Source organism: Salmo salar, chromosome 16 (assembly GCF_965601325.2).
Source record: "Salmo salar chromosome 16, fSalSal1, whole genome shotgun sequence".
NCBI classification, from domain to species: Eukaryota; Metazoa; Chordata; class Actinopteri; order Salmoniformes; family Salmonidae; genus Salmo; species Salmo salar.
In genome coordinates this window covers 12,592,401-12,613,759 of record NC_138306.1, presented here as the reverse complement: position 1 = coordinate 12,613,759, position 21,359 = coordinate 12,592,401, and the positions used below count along the sequence as shown (strand labels likewise).

General features: G+C 41.5%; 1 protein-coding gene across 8 annotated transcripts in view; it reads left to right on the top strand.

Annotated features, from left to right (window-relative positions):
• The window catches only part of LOC106573239 (neuron navigator 2), a 133,009-nt gene that overhangs the window by 74,628 nt on the left and 37,022 nt on the right, over positions 1-21,359 (top strand). For all 8 annotated transcript variants that reach the window (XM_082962521.1, XM_082962519.1, XM_082962518.1 and 5 more), the window contains one exon: positions 15,604-15,733. In XM_082962521.1, coding sequence (XP_082818647.1) covers positions 15,604-15,733 — 130 coding nt within the window. The remainder of the gene's footprint in view (positions 1-15,603; positions 15,734-21,359) is intronic.

Here is a 21,359-nt window from a genome sequence, read left to right as displayed (position 1 = left end):
TATCAGCGTTTGTTCTTGTGGCGTATCGTGTTGTGGATTTTGAGCTGCATTTTGAGCTTTGATTGTGTGTGTGTGTGTGTTTATGTTTGTATCTGTGTGTGCTCGCCCGCACGTGTTTGTTCTGAAATGCGGTGTGCATGTACGTGTGCTTGAGTAACTTTGCTTGTGGTGTGTGTGTGTGTAGAGCACTACTCCACCCTGTGACCTGCTATTCCACAGTCCGTCTCCAGCTCCCACCGTCTCAGCAGAGTAACACTGGAACAATGAGAGGGAACTTGGCTTGGGTTCACATCAGAGATGTGAAATCACAACCGGACCAGGCCAGAGGAGCACATAACACATGATCACTCTGGGTCAAATGTTTTGCTGGTAGCAGCTAGCTGCCAATAGCTTGTGAAGTAACTGGACTACTTAAGGTACTGCACATGCTCAGAAAAGAAACAATTTGACTTAACTAATTATATTTAGGTCAGCTTGTCAGCAATGTCTTTTTTCTTCATTTCTTTTTCATTCGGAACCGAATTTATTCAGAAGTGGAATGTTTTTTTCCAGGACAGCTGAAACTACAGAATACAGTGGAAATTGTGTCATTTCTCTGCTGCTTGATTACTCCACTCATTTGAGAGACAGACACTCGCGTGTCAGAAAGAGAGAGAGAGAGAGACTGAGTCCGTCGAGAGATTTGTTGTTCTGCTGAATTCCTAGCAGTCCTCTGGCTTTGAGGCAGCCATGCCATTACACACGACTGGCTTCAGAGGTTTGGGCTGCTAGCCTGCTAGCCTGGAATGTGCCAATCAAACTCCCTCTATACACTGAATCTGAAGCTAAATGTATAGCGGTCCCTTTTTATGATGCACTGTTAGAAATAAAGGGTTCTTAAAGGGTTATTTGGCTGTCCCCATAGGAGAACCCTTTTTGGTTCCAGGTAGAACCATTTTGGGTTTCATGTAGAACCCGCTGTGGAAAGAGTTCTACTGGAACCTAAAACTGTTCTACTTGGAACCAAAAGGGTTCTACCGGGGACCAAAAAGGGTTCTTCAAAGGGTTCTCCTATGGGCACAGACAAAGAACCGTTTTACGTTCTAGATGACAACTTTTTTCTAAGTGTGTGTAAAAAAAAACACGCATATAAATATAATACTACGTTTTATATTTTATGCCTGTTTGCTTTTAACAGCTTTCTGGTTTGACATCAAGTGTGGTTCTGCTATATGTGTGTTGTTGGTTTCTGCTTTTGAAGCAAATTTAAAATATGGGTCAGTCAGCTTGTTAGAGTTTAACAGTCCTGGGCGACCACCTTACTTTCAGTCATTCTAAAGATCTTTATGAAATGCATGTCACTTGAATATCACTGGAAAGTGGAGAGATATTGAGATGACCAGGGGGCTGGTTTGGCTTTATTGCTTAATGTTGATGTTTTCCTCTGAGTTAGTGAGTCAGCCATTTTTAAACTTGATCCCTGACCCAGGGATGTGACCCTGAACAATCCTTTTTAGAGAAAGCAGGGAAAGAAAATGAGCCTCATTGGAATGTACAATTTAGATTGGCTTAGGAAAACCCACCAACTTGTCCTCCTGGGGCTGTTGTCTTTACAAATACCCCCCAAGCATACGCACCATCCACCTGGCAAAATAAAAGCATTTGGTTTGGACAAATCTGAGTTTAAAGCGCTTCTTAGGTTAGCTGTTCTGAGATCATGTTAAAAGCTTATTATTGTTTGAACATCTCAGAGGTAAAGCTGTTCTGAGATCTGAGGCTTACCTACCTATGTTTGAAGGACCTCACAGGTTCTGTTCTGTTTTATCAGCTCTGACTTGGCTGTCTGGATGGTGACTCAGAAACTCAAGTGGTGTTTGAAGTACTTCCCAGGTTAACTCTGCTCCCAGATCAGATTACTCCCCTCTGTGGCAGTTGTGAGGGTGTGTGTGTGTTTGTGTGTGTGAGGCCGCTCCCCCCCCCCCCCCCCCCCAGTGTGTGTGTGTGTGGCTGCCTGTCTCGCTGCAGGGGGAGAGATCAGTCAGTAAGTCAGTCAGTGTGCTGTAGCGGGAGGACTGAGTAGGACGGGGAAGTGTAGTCAGTTCAACTTCAGCCGCTTCCCTCGGCGAGCTCCTAGTAGCTCCTACTGCAGCCAGGGGATATCTGCTGCTGGCTCTCTCAGGTATGGACAGACAGACAGACAGACAGACAGGGGATTCTGGAGGACCACAGCCATGTGGGTCTGAGTTGGCTTTTGCTCACTATCATTGTCTTGTTTGTGTGAGAGTAGAATAGAGAATCTTTATTTTGTGGTGTTGTGGATCTATACAGTTTTGTGTTGGAGTTTAAAATGGGTACATTTCTTATATATTTTTTACAGGTGTGTTTGTTTTAATGGATTCTTTTTTAGATGTGGTGAATATGTGACAAGACCTTTACAGGAGCTCCTAAAATGGCAGCGAAATGCAATTTATCCTTGAATGTAGTGCATCGCTTAATGTCAGGCCACATGTTCCTATTCATGCATGCAAATTGTCCTTAAACTGTGTTGCTCCTTTTGAAGGATATGTTTTATTGATGTGAGCGGTTCATTGTTGAGTGCTGAAGGCCTACAGACAATGGTTACAGAGAGCTTCCCTCTGGGCACAAACTGGTTGAATCAACCTTGTTTTAGCGTCATTTGTCAACGTATTGTGACGTAGAATCTACGTGGAAAATACATTGGATTTGCAAAAAGTCATTCACTGTTGTCTTGAGGGTGAAATTTCAACAACAGAATTATGTCATAATGCTAACCAATTTTCAACATAGACAAACCTTGTGTAAAATATGTTGAATTTGTGCCTTTGAATCAACGTCAGATCTTCGATGTTATATCCACTATCAGAAAAAAACAATAGGCTGGGCAGCACCTCCTACTGGAGAGTTGATCTATCTACGCTATCCATTTGGTCTCCCATCCAGGGTTTTAACGTAGCCCAGCATTGGTATTTGTCAATGACTACTACCAATGTGCTGTTGTGAGAATGACTATTGAGAGATCTCTTAATAACTAAATAGATTCACTGTTGTTATTGAAGTTATTCCAAAGGGAAGGTTTAACAGAGCAAATTAAATGTAACCAAATGTAAGTCAAACACTTAGTGTACAAAACATTAAGAACACCTTCCTAATATTGAGTTCCCCCCCATTTTGCCCTCAAAACATCCTCAATTCATCGGGGCATGGACTCTGCAAGATGTCAAAAGCGTTCCACAGGGATGCTGACCCATGTTGGCTCCAATGCTTCCCACAGTTGTGTCAAGTTGGCTGGATGTCCTTGGGTGGTGGAACGTTATTGATACACACGGGAAACTGTTGAGTGTGAAAAACCCAGCAGGGTTGCAGTTCTTGACACAAACTGGTGCGCCTGGTACCTACTACCAATGTTCCCTCTATATTTTTTTTGTTGGTACTGAGCAAATTTCTGGTCTGCTGAGCACAAACTTTAACGTTGTGAAAATTCTGTGCAACTTCCAGCGCGTGTTTACTGTGAACACTGAGGCTGAACCCACTTTGAGTTACAGTTTCAGACAGTGGTCAAAGTAGGCTACTGTGGCTATTTAAGTGATAATAACCGAGGAGCCATTGTTTGGAGGATATATTGGCACGGGTGTTGTTAGGCCAGAGACAAAGTCGAGGGCCGGCAAACCATACCAATATATCCTCCAAACACCGCCTTCGAGGGTATTATCACTTTTATACAACGAGTTACCAACATATACAAATAATGATTTACATAGTTTCATTAAAATCTTTATTATTATGAATTTATTCATACTACTTAATCCTTCCACAAGATATAGTCCCGACACAAATCTGGGGTTGCTACCCAAGCCGGCTGGTTGTTCGTTCTATCGGTTCGGTTGCCAGAGACGCTACCCAGTCGTTCAGTCATTTTGTTCTGTATCTATGGGCGCAAGTCAGTTGTTTGTTCGAAATGTTCCATTGCCATATTGGCTGGCAGCGTTCTTATCCCTTGCTTGCTAGTGTAACCCTCTCACCAGGCTCGAATTTGACTCTCACAATATTACCTTACTTAGAATATCTGAACAGCATGGGATGTTAGGTGAGAAGGACATCTCCAATAAGAATCCCTATTGTAAACTCACTAGGGTGTTGACAACTAGGGGATTAACTTCAGATAGAATGATTATAGGTTTTTGTTATTACATAAGGATATGCTTTCCCGTGCATTTAAATGAAACTGAAACAGCAAATGACTCCACCAATGCACAGACATAAGGTTCAAGGTCTATATTATCACATTTTCAATGTACCACATCAAAAGAAATAAAAGGAATGAACCCGAATGGTTTCTCACAACCCATGCCCAAATTACTTGCAAGCTTGCTTAAACCTGTTGGCGCGCGTTGGAGCTCAAAATAAATGACGACACACATAAAGTCCCGAAGCACCCCACCTCACTACTCGTAGATATTTCCTCAGCCAAGTATGGCAGTTCCGCGCAGGTGTCCTCACAAGATCCACAGCAAGCACAGCTATCAATGCAGACAGTACTCCTTAGCAGCAACAGATATTCCATGGAAACATGATCTTGTTAATCTTTCACAAGCAATTCTCTCCAGAGAATTGTTGTTTGTTGCAAGAAACCACTTTACAAAATAAAATGCATAATTATTCCCATACCATTATTACAGAGAATCAGACAAATTATGCTACCCTCTGCCTATTGGCTACTTAGCTTATTCAAGAGGCTAATAACTCACTAACTAGCAGAGGATATGAACATATGTGCACATTGCTGCATGCAGCTCTCGCTTTTATCTCAAAACAAGCACATCAACTCAGGACCACTCATGCTGTAAACACAGTCTAGTTCAAAGTGAATGGCACAGATCCATATATGGCAATGGTCTATTTGCATACAGGCCTACTGCAGCTCTGATTGGTTATACACACCGGTATGTATAGAGTACTGGCTGAGTCCTGCTTGTCAATGCAACAGAATCCTACTCCGATGCCTTCTGCCTACAACAGAATCTCTTGCATAGTTCATTTTGTTTCGGTGTGTTGCATTGAAACTGGCTAATATTGTGTTGATTAGATCACAATTCCCACAGTAAAGGGAAACGTTGATAGTGTTAACCTCTTACATCTAGACGTTCCGCTAGCGGAACACCTGCTCCAATATCCAATGATAGGCGTGGCGCGAATTACAAATTCCTCAAAAATACAAAAACTTAAATTTTTCAAACATATGACTATTTCACAGCATTTTAAAGACAAGACTCTCCTTTATCTAACCACACTGTCCGATTTCAAAAAGGCTTTACAGCGAAAGCAAAACATTAGATTATGTCAGCAGAGTACCAAGCCAGAAATAATCAGACACCCATTTTTCAAGCTAGCATATAATGTCACAAAAAACAAAACCACAGCTAAATGCAGCACTAACCTTTGATGATCTTCATCAGATGACAACCCTAGGACATTATGTTATACAATGCATGCATGTTTTGTTCAATCAAGTTCATATTTATATCAAAAAACAGCTTTTTACATTAGCATGTGACGTTCAGAACTAGCAAACATCCGGTGAATTTACTAAATTACTCACGATAAACGTTCACAAAAAACATAACAATTATTTTAAGAATTATAGATACAGAACTCCTCTATGCACTCGATATGTCCGATTTTAAAATAGCTTTTCGGTGAAAGCACATTTTGCAATATTCTCAGTAGATAGCCCAGCCATCACGGCTAGCCATTTAGACACCGACCAAGTTTAGCCCTGATCAAACTCCGATTTACTATTACAAAAGTTTCATTACCTTTGTTGTCTTCGTCAGAATGCACTCCCAGGACTGCTACTTCAATAACAAATGTTGGTTTGGTCCAAAATAATCCATCGTTATATCCGAATAGCGGCGTTTTGTTCGTGCGTTCCAGACACTATCCGAAATGGTAAAGAAGGGTCGTGCGCATGGCGCAATTCGTGACAAAAAAATTCTAAATATTCCATTACTGTACTTCGAAGCATGTCAACCGCTGTTTAAAATCAATTTTTATGCCATTTTTCTCGTAGAAAAGCGATAATATTCCGACCGGGAATCTCCTTTTCGGCAAACAGAGGAAAAAATCACAAAGACGGGGGCGGTCAGGTCACGCGCCTAAGCCCACAGTCCCTTGATCGGCCACTTGAGAAAGGCGATAATGTGTTTCAGCCTGGGGCTGGGATGACGACATTCAGGTTTTTCCCGGGCTCTGAGCGCCTATGGACGATGTAGGAAGTGTCACGTTAGAGCAGAGGTCCTTAGTAAAAGATAGAGATGGCAAAGAAGTTCCAGAAATGGTCAGACAGGCCACTTCCTGTAAAGGAATCTCTCAGGTTTTGACCTGCCATTTGAGTTCTGTTATACTCACAGACACCATTAAAACATTTTTAGAAACTTTAGGGTGTTTTCTATCCATATATAATAAGTATATGCATATTCTAGTTACTGGGTAGGATTAGTAACCAGATTAAATCGGGTACGTTTTTTATCCAGCCGTGAAAATACTGCCCCCTAGCCATAAGAGGTTAACTAAGGGGGAAAACTCTCAAGTTCAATCTCATGCTTCTCTGTGTGGGTTGATATTTCTTCTGCGCAGCAGTCCCGGGGAAGCTGTGCGCCCGTGCATGCTTGCAGCTTAGAGGGAACATTACCCCGTTCAAAGGCACTTAAATCTTTGTCTTGCCCGTTCACCCTCTGAATGGCACACATACACAATCCATGTCTCAATTGTCTCAAGGCTTAAAAATCCTCCTTTAACCTGTCTCCTCCCCTTTATCTAAACTGATTTAAGTGAATTTAACAAGTGACATCAATAAGGGATCATAGCGTTCAGCTGGATTCACCTGGTCAGTCTATGTCATGGAAAGAGCAGGTGTTCTTAATTTTTTGTACACTTAGTGTATATTATCAATGATACTATTTAGGCCTATATAGCATTTGCAAAGTCATCAACAGCTATTGTTTCAATACAACCCAGGGTTCAACTAAAAATAGACAATACATATAGGCCTTAGACAATACATATATAGGCTTAGGGTTTCAAGCTTTAGTTGATGTCAAATGTAATCTTCAAGTTAATAATGAATATGTTGAATTCTCCATTTCAACCAAAAATCTAAGTTAAAGAATAGGACTAAATCAAATCCAATTTTATTTAAAGTGCATATGTGTACGGGGTGCGTAACTGGTGGCAGGGATGTCAGACGCAGGAGAGCAGAACTAGGTAATAGCCAGAGCAGTTTAATTCTAAAACAAACGGCATTAAGAAAATAACAACTTGGGTACAAAACCCGACGCACACCAGTCAACATGTGCACAAGCACTTACACACAAACAATTCCACACAAAGACATGGGGGGAACAGAGGGTTAAATACACAACATTTAATGAGGGAATGAAAACCAGGTGTGTGGGAAAACAAGACAAAACAAATGGAAAATGAAAAATGGACCGGCGATGGCTAGAAGACCGGTGACGTCGACCGCCGAACACCGCCTGATCAAGGAGAGGAAGTCGTGACAATATGATCTGATTTAGTCCTATTCTTTAACTTAGATTTTTGGTTGAGAGGGAGACGTGAATCCAACATATCAATAATTATTTTTAGACAAACTGGAATTAAAGTCAGACTAAGTCAGTGGTACAAAATATACATCTTCTTCAAATGTTGATATTTGGTTGCAATGACAACCAAACACAATTTAATATCATTTTTGCAATACAGTAAATAGCCTATTAACTTGTCAAAATAGTTAACAAATGATATGTTGGATAGTCGCCAACTAAACCAAAAATAAATGTTAAAGAATATGATTAAGCCAGGGGTTCAGATGAAACTATCCAAGCATTAGATACATCTCCTTTAAATGTTGACATTTGGTTGCGTTGTCAACCTAACACAATTCAATATGACTTTTGTAATACAGTATAACCTAAATAACCTAAAGTTAAGACTATCCAACCTGGTCTCCGAGCATTTCGTATGATTCTTTACGTAAATCCGAGACACTCCATTTAGTATGGTATGTTATGTTTCGTATGGTATGTATTAATTTGTGGATGTCCATCATACATTTCTTATGATATGTTACGAATTACAATTCGCATGATATGTTACAAATTCGCGAAACAATTTGTTGTGGCTAACGTTAGCTAGGTGGCTAATGCTAACTTTATCTAGCTGGCTAACGTTAGCTAGGGTACGGGTTAGGGTTAAGGTTAGGAGTTAGGTTAAAGGATTAAGGTTAGTGTTAGGGGAAGGGTTAGCTAAAAGGGTTAGGGTTAGGAGGAGGGTTAGCTAACATGCTAAGAAGTTGCAAAGTAGCTAAAAAGTAGTAAGTAGTTGAAAAGTTGCTGATTAGCTAAAATGCAAAAGTTGTCCGTGATGAGATTCAAACACGCAACCTTTGGGTTGCTAGACGTTCGCGTTATACGCCCATCCATCCACCCACACCGACACCGACCAACCACCCTCCTTTAGTTTTTGCATTAAGCAACCTTTCGTCTTACGTAACCATACCAAATGTTACATATCATATTCATTTGGGTATCCTGGATTTACATCTACTATGTTACGCCTAGTCTATGAAACTAATGTGACAGTTTTAATTCAACATTAAAATGAGTAATTCATCCATGGCCACGTTTTGAGGTGACTGTAACTATAAAAATCGTATTATGCTATCATAGAAAGTGTGCATGTTCAAGATAGCATGCAAAGGTCGCAGGTCTGTGGAGATCTTCACAATACAAATATCTGTGCAGAATCTCGAACGGCATTGATCACTTGCACTATGTACTTTTAATGTAATCTCAACTGCAATCCAGGTAATTTAGTTGTGGTATTAGATGAAGCACAGTGATAACACATTAAGTTGTATAAATACAAAATATCTGACATTGTATTCCAATTTGAATTTTGTTCTGCTTTTAAATGGTTGAAAGTGCAGTGATAACACATTTACATGACAGCTAAACCAAATATCAGACCTTGTTTTTCTATTGGAATTTGGTTGTGCTTTAGATGGTTGAATGCATAATGATAATACACTGGGAATTCAACAAACTTCTGCCTGTCTTTTTGATTGGGTGAATAAAGGTTGAAATTTCATTGATCAACGTCTCAACCCAAAATGACCCACATTTTCACGTTGAAATGACGTGGTGTGCCCAGTGGGTTTGTCTTTGCCTGGTTTGTTTTCTCTCTAATCTGTCTGCTTTAGTGTACTGACAGACTCGCTTTTTTATGTCAGCAATCAGCCATTCTAATATAATTTGTTATCAAATTATAGTTATGGTGTTGTTTTTATTCCAAGCAAGTATAAAACGGTTATGTGGCACTTTTGTCTGAGCAGCTTGGAGTTAGGTATTAGGTGTTCATCGCTTGGCAACAGCTTTGAATATTTTGCTGAGGGGGTGAGAAGTCTAGTCGAACTAATGGCTTCCCACCCTGACCAAACAGAGTGGACATACAGGACAGCGTGGTGTGGGGGCCTCTGGATTGAGCTCAGCTCACTTCCCTCCACTGGCCTCTCAGACCAAAGTCACCCAATGTCCTGCCCCAGAGAGTGTCCACTGATCCCCTCACTCCTCTGGGGCCCTGTTTCTCTAATCCTGCATTCCCCACACGGAAACAAGGGGGGGGGGGATATACAGTGTGTACCGCCACACCACCCCCAACTCACTCTATAGAGACTCCAGTCTTTAATATCTAAACAAACACAACAATATCAACTCATTTGACCCCCAACTCCCCACCTTAGTCTTTCACATACTCTTCTGGTCATGGAATATATTGGTCATCTTTCTTTACAAGTACACATTTTTGATAAGGGACAATCTCCCAGTCAGGGTGAAACGAGAGGAGGGAAGGGAAGAGAGATGGGGAGTAGAAAGAGAGAGTGAAGTGTCTGGGCGTGAGAGAGAGAAAATAGAGACAGAGGGAGACTTATGGTGGCTTAGGGGCGATGTTGATTAGGGACCAGGTGTACCCTTCCAGCTCCAGTCTCTGCTCATTATTCAGACTGGAGGAAACAGTGACAGCAGCACTGCAGCATCAGGTGCCGGGGAGGGGAGGGCCTAACCTATATCTCCTCCGGGCCCTGGAGGAGCCACAGTATCAGTCAACCTACATGGGTTGAGAGCTCACTCTACCCCCAGTCAATCTCTGACTCACAGCCTAGAACACCCCCAGGAGACTCCCTCCTCCATTTAACAAATAATCAGGGTTGATAGCATAGCAAAGGGTGAACCGTAACCTGTCTGAACCTCAGCCCACCAGTCATGATTAGTCCTGTGCTGGGTGGCTAGAAGCAGAATGGGTCCATCTGAAATATGTTTTGTTTTGACCACTTCAGTTCTCACAAGTCCATAAAGTATACAGTAGAACTCTCCCAAGCTGAAACGGAGAAAGGGAGACATTCCGAATACTGAGTGACTGTGTCTCTGTGCTGGACCTCTTCCACCTTTGCCACCCCCACTCCAGCCCCTGGCCTTGTCTTGCATGTCTCAGCCCTGGCTCAGTGAAAAGATGAATTGTTTTGGTGTAGCTGTGTGGATGGAGTTCTAGTGTGTGTGTGTGTGTGTGTGTGTGTGTGTGTGTGTGTGTAGACCAGTGCAGTGAAACAAGGGCTGGATTGGGCACTGCAGGATACCGGGCAGGCATCTGGCCAGCAGGACACACCTGGTGCTTTACCACTGACACTTACCCCCACACCAGTGGGCCGCCAGTGTTTTATGTTAATGCCAGCTCTAGTGTTATGGTGTTTCCATCAGGACACTAAAGACTTCTGGCGAGCAGATTCAACAACCTCGGCATCATTCAAGACTGTTGCTTTGTGAGAAGGTGTTAAAGTTCACAGTTAGACCTTGTTATGTAAATGTAAGCTGAAAAGTACCCAGGGCCTTGCCTTGGCTCCAAGTTAGAGTAGGTCCGCAGGAGCCATGGCCTTGGGAGACACCGGTGCCGGCCCATGTAGATGGAAACAGAAAAGTCTGAGCCTTTTTGGTAAAACATTGTGGTAAATCCTCAATGGAAATGTAGCAACTGTGCCTGGCTTAAGGTTGCAGAGGGAGGGTATATTACTGGAAACTTTCAAAGTTTACCAGTAAACTACCAGAATGTGGGCAACTTTCAAGGATTTTATGTAATCTAGCACAAGACATCTAGTGGCACTTTTGGGTACTTCAGATTATCACAGGTGTCTGTAATTATCTCTGGCCCTCTGTCTGGCCTTGTCACATGTAAAATATATGAAATAATTAAATAAGATGATTTCAAAATAAAAAATAGAATGACAAAGCTGTAAAACATTATCCTAAATACAAACCATCAACTGAGTGAATACCATTGATGTTTAATATGAGGGTTTCAGTATGAACTATCCGTTATTTTTTACACACTTCATTTGACTATGTCAATATCTATTTGTTGTCACTGTTTTGGTGTCAAACTGGTGGCAGTTGTGAAAAAAGCTGATAGTTGGAAGGAGTTGCAGAGTTAATTGAAAATATTGCCATTGTTGATGCTTTTTTCATTAATTAGGCTATTTTCTCTTGAATCATATGGTCTATCTGTTACAAACTTATGGACAATACTATATATTAATAACAAATAAGTTAGATTGCCATAGTTTTTGGTTAATTACCAAAATTACTGGAGATTCTGGTAACTTTGGTAAATTACCGGTAGCTTTGCAACCCAAGCCTGGCTAGTGTTAGATTAGAGCCAGACCTCTGCCCACCTACCTGGCAGACTGGAACCTGTGGTTAATGTTTAGGACACCTGTTTGCAATTCATCAGTTCATCATTCATTATTGTCATCTATGGACTCTGATTTCCCCCTGCTACCATTTTATATTCCTCACAGTAAACGTGGTACTATACTGAAATGGTTGGACTTAGTTGAGACAGTGGACTGAGTAGACCTGTGTATTGAGGGGTCTGTTGCTTCTGGCTGAGGTGTTGATGCTCTCACAGGGAACACTCAGCAGTGTCTGGCTGTGGCTGGCCCGAGTTTGTTTTGGTTAGCTCAGCAACAATCACACTGGCATGGGAGACTGAGGACAGACAGACAGGCAGACTTGGAAGGAGTGAGCGTCTTGATCCGTGTGAACTTAGAATCATAAAGAGAACCCTCCCACCCAACTCCCTCCACACTTCAACACCTCTGTGAATACTGTGAAAGGAGTGGTTCTGTCACACAGACAGTAGATGATAAACTCCTCACACGTCTACATGCACGCAGACACACACACACACATCTTTCAGTCCGTTCACACACAGATAGAGCCTTTGGCCCTGAGAATTGCAACATTTTCAGTCAGACCTCCACTCCTGTAATTAAAGGTATCCTCAGTGTGAACCCACAGGGAAGCCGTGGTGTGGAGCTGTCTGTCTGTCAAGTCCTGACCAGTAAAGGGGTTATTTGTGCTTATAGTTTGGTCAGGACGTGGCAGGGGGTATTTGTTTTATGTGGTTCAGGGTGTGTTTGTGTATGTGTTCATGTAGAGGGGGTATTTGGTTTATATGGTTCGGGGTGGTTGTGTATGTAGAGGGGTATTTGATTTATTAGTCCAGGGTTTTGGTTATTGTTCTATGTTAGTTTATTTCTATGTTCAGTCTAGTCGTTTGTATTTCTATGTTTAGCTAATTGGTGTTGGGGCCTTCAGTTGGAGGCAGCTGTCTATCGTTGCCTCTGATTGAAGGTCCTATAAATAGGAATGTGTTTGTCATGGGATTTTGTGGGAGATTGTTTCTTGTTTTGCTGTGTGCCTGATGAGACGGTCTAGTTCGTTTGTTTTTGTATACGTTGTATGTGTTTTTCCTTCTTCACTAATAAAAAGAAGATGAGTATACATTTTCCCGCTGCGTTTTGGTCTACACCCTACGACACCCGTGACACTGTCATTACACAGAAGGCAGCTTGCATGAGACCCAGACATCCCAACTATTTCTTATCTCCTGGCCTCCACACAAACCTCCTTTAAAACGGTGTCTTGGTTAGGGCCCATCGGGGTTGGTGACAGGCAGGACGTGGTGTGGTGGGAAACTCTCTTACCCAGCAGCCCCCGGTCCTGGGAGACACTCTGCTGAGCGCTAATTAAAACTAGTTAGGAATTTGGAGGGAGACGTTCCTAACGTCACAGGCATGATGGGAATGCTGATTCTGGCCAACAGACCTGGTAAAACAGGGAGAATAAGAAAGAGGGAGAATAATAGGAGTTTTTTTTTTCTTTCTACCCTGTCTAGTCTTATTACTGTATCTCTGTCTCTCTGCAGCGCGTGTTAAACTCAAGGCCCCACGGGTGGTTTGAGTATTTGAATCGATGTTGAAATGGCTAAAACCAAATTGAAACCGTGAAGAAATGATAACGGGCCTACGCCTAAAGTCTTTTCACTCTGTCCAGCTTGCCGATGTCGTCGAAGCGAACAGTGGCGTGCGGTAAGGTCCGAGGCCGGGTAGACACTTTCTATTGTCTACCACTCACTCCCCACGCACACATCCATAAAGCAGATTTGTTGCTACGCTGTTTTTCAGTATGACGCGATCACATAGATAACCATCAACCAACCATCAAACAGCAACAGGTAGGCGGCGCAACCTTTAGGCACACATTCACAGGCCCTAATTACGCAACTGACCTGCACGACCAGGCAACATTCAGCACCACAGACAGCGACCCAAATGCCAGCGATTAGGGCTACTTGTAGACAGCGCTACACACACTAAATGCCTAGTAGTCAGTGCTACTGCTTGAGATATATACTAACACAATAGACATGTAACGTGATAATAGTAGAGGGCGCTAAACACTTGAAGTCCATCCCTCTTTCCTTCTGGGTAAAGACATCAGTTACTGAACTGCAGAACTCCTCCCTGTTGGCCCTCCGTTTTAAAAGTCTCTCGGTCTCGATTCTCAATGGAGATGCTTGCAAGGGATGAAAATTCCATGGGCCGTGAGCAAAAAGCAAACACGGTGGCGTCTCTAGATGGGTTGCTAACTGTTCATCTTTTTCAGATAAGTCTTAAGGCGTGTACTAGATCCACATGGTTGCCCCTGGGCCTGTTTGATGAGCTGGCACTCTCATCGTTGCCACGAAATGCCATCTCCTGTTTAGGTAGCATGTAGCATTAATTAGCTAGGTCTTTCGAAATCTCACGGCTCTCTTTTACCTTTGCATTGTGCATGCTGATGTTCAATCTCCGTTGTTCATTCAATGGCAGATCTAGCGGCGAGCTACTGAATCTCTTCAGAGCTATCTGGCTCTGGATGTGAGACACTCACATCCATTCTCATGCTTGTTGAGTGCTGTAGGCTAGTTGTTCAAGTCGCAGTAACCGGCTCCTGTCCACACGCTGTTGCTGGTGGAGAACAGCAGGCAGGGGAAGCAGTAGAGTTGATTGCTAGCAGCGCAGCCAGAGAGCTACTTTTTCCGTTGATAACGCTCAGTTTGAAATGATCGTGTTATTTTCTGTCCCTTCTTTGGATGTATGTCCTTAAGCTCATTGATAACATGATTATTAATCAAATGTGTATTTATTTATTTTACATTAGTTCTTTTTTCATTAATTTTCACAGGGTGGGCACCCAGACCGCATGTCGCTAGACCGCCAGGGAGGAGACCAATCTTTTGTACATTTTGATGACAAGGAAATATAGTACATTTTAAGTGCCGCCCTCCGAACCTCTGTGATTTTATTTTTATTTATTTAACCTTTATTTAACCTGGAAAAGCCCATTGAGACCCAGAGTCTCTTTTTCAAGGGAGACCTGGCCAAGAAGGCAGCAACAATCAATACATTACCTAATTAAAACATACAACAATACAATACAACAACATGATCCAGCCTAAAAAAAAACATTTACACTCCTCTGTAACAGTCTCCCATCAATATTTTAAATTCATTCAGTGGCACTAACATATCTAGATGAAGCATGGATTGTAGACTATTGCATGCGTCTGGTGCACACGAAGAGAAGGCAGTCTTGCCTAATACTGTGAATGTCCTGGGGACTTTAAGTAGCAACCACCTAGCAGACGGGGTATGGTAACTGGTGGTGGTGAAGGAGACCAGACTACAGAGGTAAAGAGGGAGTTTCCCAAAAGGGCTTTGTAGATGAACACATACAAATTAATCTTTATGCGCATATAAAGTGAGGTCCAACCTACCAATTTCGTTCAATGTGCAATGGTGGGTGAGTGACTTGGCATTTGTAATAAAGCGCAAGGATGCATGATAAACAGAGTCCAGTCTCTATAAGACAGAGGAGGTTGCATGCATATACAACAAGTCACCATAATCAATTACAGAGAGAAAAGTGGCATGAACAAGCTTCTTTTTTACGGTGTCAGCATCTTTGGCTTTGAAACATGGTGATGATCGAATGCGGCACGTGGGGGGGGGGGGGGGGGGGGAACTGGTCTGACACCCCTGCTCTACAGTGTCTCTTGCTTTCTCCCTGACATTCGGTCTATCATGTCTTCCCCCTTTCTCACTACGATCTCCTACCATATAATATTCAAACTCACACTCTTTCTCTCTTCTGTGTTCCTCGCTCCCAGTTGGGACGACAGCAGCTCGGTGAGCAGTGGGATCAGTGACACCGTCGACACAGATGACATCAACACCAGCTCCTCGATCAGCTCCTATGTCAACACTCCGTCCATCTCCTGCAAGGACCTAGAGGGACAGGTAGGTTCTTCCCCAATCACACTGTAGGAGGTGGCAACCATATTAGTAGAATTACTAGAAGGGTGAATGAACATGCTATTTCTAGGGTGGCGGCATCTTTGGCTTTGAAACATGTTGATTTTTTATTAAGTAAAAAAAAAAATTAAACTTGCATTTCCCTTTAAGAGACTATATTGATCACATGATGTCTACAGCCAGACATTACCATAGTTTATATTCTTATTAGTCTAATATATGAGCGCTTAGGCTCTCCCATCTAATATACCAGGGACTTACAGGGAATCTAAGTGTATATACTTTGATTCTCTTGGCGCCAATCATTTGAATGGGTATAGTAAGCTGAAAGGAACTGCATACACTAGGCTGCACTTCAACTTTCTCACTGCAGTTATAAGCAGAGTGAAATATACATCTGTGTCTGTTCTGCAGTATGTGCTGATGTGGTTGCTTCAAAAGTGTTTATTGAAATCACAGCCAGGCACACCACCCCCCTGTTCACGGTTCATCTTATCCCGACAATCCTATCAGTAGGTATTTATTCTTAAGTGCACATTTTCACCTTTTAGACCATCGATCTGAGGTGCAGACTTTGTTTGCCATACAGTAAAACTGTCTCAATCTTGGTTCTAGAGATTTATGATGCATTTCCTTTAGGTCATCGTTCTCCAACTGGTGGCCCGTGGCCGAATTTGGCCTGCGGGTGGTTTTATTTGGGCCCCCAAGTTTTATGAGCAAAACAAAACCCGGTAAAAACACAAGGAAACCAGCTCCAAGTTAATTACATTTTTGAAATCTGGCCCTGAGAATTGCAACATTTTCAGTCAGACCTCCACTCCTGTAATTAAAGGTTTCCTCAGTGTGAACCCACAGGGAGGCCCTGGTGTGGAGCTGTCTATCATTATACAGAAGGCAGCTTGCATGAGACCCAGACATCCCAACTATTTCTTATCTCCTGGCCTCCACACAAACCTCCTTTAGAACGGTGTCTTGGTTAGGGTCCATCAGGGTTCGTGACTGGCAGGACGTGGTGTGGTGGGAAACTCTCTTACCCAGCAGCCCCCCAACTCCTGGGAGACACGCTGCTGAGCGCTAATTAAAACTACCCTGAACAAAAATATAAACGCAACATGTAAAGTGTTGGTCCCATGTTTCATGAGCTGAAATAAAATATCCCAGAAATGTTCCATATGCACAAAAGCTTATTTCTCTCAAATGTTGTGCACAAATTTGTTTACATCCCTGTTAGTAAGCATTTCTCCTTTGCCAAGATAATCCATCCACCTGACAGGTGTGGCATATCAAGAGGCTTGCATTTTATCGATGGCAATTCGAATGCACAGAGATATCGTGACGAGAACCTGAGGCCCATTGTCGTAAGGATCTGTACATAATTCCTGGAAGCTGAAAATGTCCCAGTTCTTTCATGGCCTGCATACTCACCAGACATGTCACCCATTGAGCATGTGTGGGATGCTCTGGATCAACGTGTACGACAGCGTGTTTCAGTTCCCGCCAATATCCAGCAACTTTTCACAGCCATTGAAGAGGAGTGGGACAACATTCCACAAGCAAAAATCAACAGCCTGATCAACATTAGGATGTGTCGTGCTGCATGAGGAAAATGGTGGTCACACCAGATACTGACTGGTTTTCTGATCCACGCACCTACCTTTTTTAAAATGTATTTATTTTGTATATGTAGGGGTTAGATCAGCTTTAATATTGCATATAGATTGTGGCTTCCATCAATATAATTGTCTGCGTCATTTCCAATCCCCATATATATTTTTTGTGAATATATTGTCCTTTATTATGTCCCCCTAACCCGACCACCCCTCCCCTAATTGGAGTAAACTAATGGACAAAAAACTTAGGCTTTTACTTCCAGCTTATACATACTATATACATTTCACAGACACGGTATATTTTACAATAGTTATCTTTTGTTTGTTTTTAGTTCCATCCTTCAGCTCCATAAGTTTTGATTTCTATTTGCCATAGATTTTTCAACTGTGCTGTGATGTTTCACAAAAGTTCTGAACCTTTCTATTTTCATAGATTCTACATATTGTAAAATAAAGATAAACATTTTTGCTAAGAGTATTAATATATTATTGATCAATTATCTATGACTTTTTAAATCACCCAGCAGTGCTATTTGCAGAGTTAGCTCCTAGTAACTGTTGCAATTTTTCAGTCATTCCTGAACCTGTCAACAAAAACAAGCTACATAATTCTGTCTCTTCACAGCAAAATCTTCAGAGCTGGGATGGTTGTATCCCCCATATATATAATGTTCTATTGGTTGCAAGAATTTTGTATAATAATTTAAATAAAAAAACTCAATCCAGCATCGTTTTCTGTATCAGTTTATTAACCACGTGCCATGGAATTGCCACATTGAAAATCTCTTCCCAACTATTTTGTAATCTATATGGCACAGCTGTCATGTTTTTGGTCCTTAAATGAAACTGGCATACTTTTTTCTTTATCACAATTTTATTGAACCAATTTTGGTCTTCAATGCAGGGCCAACAGACAAGTTCCTTACTTTCTCCCCCTTCCACTTGCCTCTTTCATTTTTGCAGTAATTCTGCAATTAGTTGGTTGCAATTTTGAGTAGAGTAGACATTTCCATATATTTTTGTTAGCTGCATGTGTGACATAACTCCACCAGTCCTATTTGTGATATAATTGATAGATTATACCGTTTATATAATTTAGTCTATTTGAGTTTAACCATAATATTTGTTCTTTCATTTCTGGTGGATTCAACTGAAGTTGCAACCAACTTTCTATAGCTTGTTTTAAAAATAGCGATATTTTGGAGATGATTTCATTTTCAAGTGAGAGTTTGTAATCTGAATAAAGGGGAAAAGGCCATTCTTGAACATGGGGTGAGACATTCTTACTAATCTTCTAGAGAACCAGTTCAGATTGAAGTATAACTGTTATATGACTGAAGCCTTTAGTGAGAGGTCTAATCTTTTAATATTGAATCATTTCTGCCCACCAAATTCATATTCATTATATAAAATAGGCCTGTTTAATTTTGTCTGGCTTGCCGTATCAAGTAAAATTAAATATTTTTTGCTCATATAATTTAAAAAACTGTTCGCTAGGTGTAGGCAAGGCCATAAGCAAAAAGGTCAACTGTGATATGACTAAAGAGTTAATCAGGGGGATTTTTCCACAAATAGACAGGTATTTTCCTTTCCACTGTAGCAAGATCTTATCTATTTTTGCTAATGTTCTGTTAAAAGGTATTGTAGATCGTTTCTTTCTTTCGGGATATGAATACCGAGTATGTCCACTTCACCGTCAGACCATTTCATTGGTAAACTACACAATAATGTAAAAGTTGTATTTTTTTGTGATCCAATACGTAACATAGTACATTTATCATAATTTGGTTGTAATCCAGAGAGGTTAGAAAAAGTATCTAGATCTTCTGAGGCTGTGGAGGGATCCAAATTGTGGATTTAAAAGAACATGAATCATCAGCGTACAATGACGCCTTTGTTTTTAAGCCCTGGATATCTAAGCCCTTGGATATTATTGTTGGATGTGATTTTAATAGCTAACATTTCGATGGCCATAATAAATAGATGTGCTGATAGTGGACAACCTTGTTTTACTCCTCTTGACAGTTTAATACTTTCTGAGAAGTAGTCATTATTTACTATTTTACACATAGGGTTATAACTTTAACCCATTGTATAAGAGATTCTCCACAATTAAAATATTCCAGGCATTTATATATAAATTCCAGTTGTACTTTATCAAAAGCCTTTTCAAAGTCAGCTATGAAAACCAGGCCTGGTTTCCCAGATTTCTCATAGTGTTCTATTGTTTCCAGTACTTGCCTTATATTATCTCCACATTTTTGTCCATGTAAAAAAATCTGTCTGATTAGGATGAATAATATGTGACAAAAGCTTTTTTATTCTGTGCTCTATACATTTTACTAGAATTTTTCTATTACAACGCTGAAGTGTATTGGGCCTCCAATTTTAAAAATGGACTGGATCTTTATATTTACCACTTGGGTCCTGTGCGCTGTTGAGTTTTGGCCGCATGAGGAAACATTTTTGACTATTCAGCTCTAGATAAGAAATGACTGAGGAGGTGTTTTTGGTGTAACATATTATACACCTACTACTACTGTACAGAACATGCTATTATATTCTGTTCTGTAAAATCATGATGTGATTTTGTGAGGCAATGATTCAGCTTGGATCTAACTTTACTAAACGATCACCATTGTGAGAAGTGATAGTCTTTTTATTTGTAATAGCAATACTAATAATACTAATATGTGATGAGTCGGTGTAGGCCGCAGAACTTGATAAGGGTTCATTTAAGCAATTTGAGCGCCCTTTAAAATGTGGTGCTGGACGACGCACTTGAACTCACCCTACTGTCCGAGTGCTTAAGCTTACAGAGAAAAACAAGTTGGTCAACTCCCTAACCGGGTTGGTCACATATCGTTTTGGGTCCCACTGCTTAAGAGGGGGACCGTGGAGTTTTATGAACATCAAGGCGGACACACAGTGAATTTGGATGCTAGATCTCGTTGGTGGGATGATACGGTTCATGCGGTGGATCAGTTTGCCTGCATGCGCAATAGAGTTAGTACTTTTCTGTAAGCTTAACACTCGGACAGTAGGGCGAGCTCAAATGCATTGTACATGAACACCAAGTCCATAACAAACTGTTTTGAGGACAGACGTTTTATCACTCACTGGTCGTGTTTTCAGTCTGTGACTGTTCTTGGATTTGGCCCACTCGAAGTCAACCCTCCCACTGACAGGCCTCTTTACACACATCTGCAGTTCTTCATCATTTGCGCCACCGCCAGAGAGAGAGAGAGAGAGAGAAGGTCAATGAATTGGCAAGGGGCACTAGAAAAGTCTGCAGCACCCGGCCTCACCCTACTAGAACCTGAAGTCAAATGTCTACTGTTTGCTGATGGTCTGGTGCTTCTGTTACCAACCAGGGAGGGCCTACAGCAGCACCTAGATCTTCTGCACAGACTCTACCAGACCTGGGCCCTGACAGTAAATCTCAGTAAGTCAAATAATGGTGTTCCAAAAAATGTCCAGTCGACCAGGACCACAAATACAAATTCCATCTAGACTCCCTAGAGCACACAAAAAACTATGCATACCTCGGCCTAAACATCAGCGCCACAGGTAACTTCCACAAAGCTGTGAACGATCTGAGAGACAAGGCAAGAAGGGCATTCTATGTCATCAAAAGGAACATAAAATTCGACATATCAATTAGGATCTGGCTAAAAATACTTGAATCAATTATAGAACCCATTGCCCTTTATGGTTGTGAGGTCTGCGGTCTGCTCACCAACCACGAATTCACAAAATGGGACAAATACCAAATTGAGACTCTGCAAAAATATCCTCCGTGTACGACATAAAACACCAAATAATGCATGCAGAGCAGAATTAGGCCGATACCCGCTAATTATCAAAATCCAGAAAAGATCTGTTAAATTCTATAACTACCTAAAAGGAAGTGATTCCCAAACCTTCCATAACAAAGCCATCACCTACAGAGAGATGAACCTAGAGAAGAGTCCCCTAAGCAAGCTGGTCCTGGGGCTCTG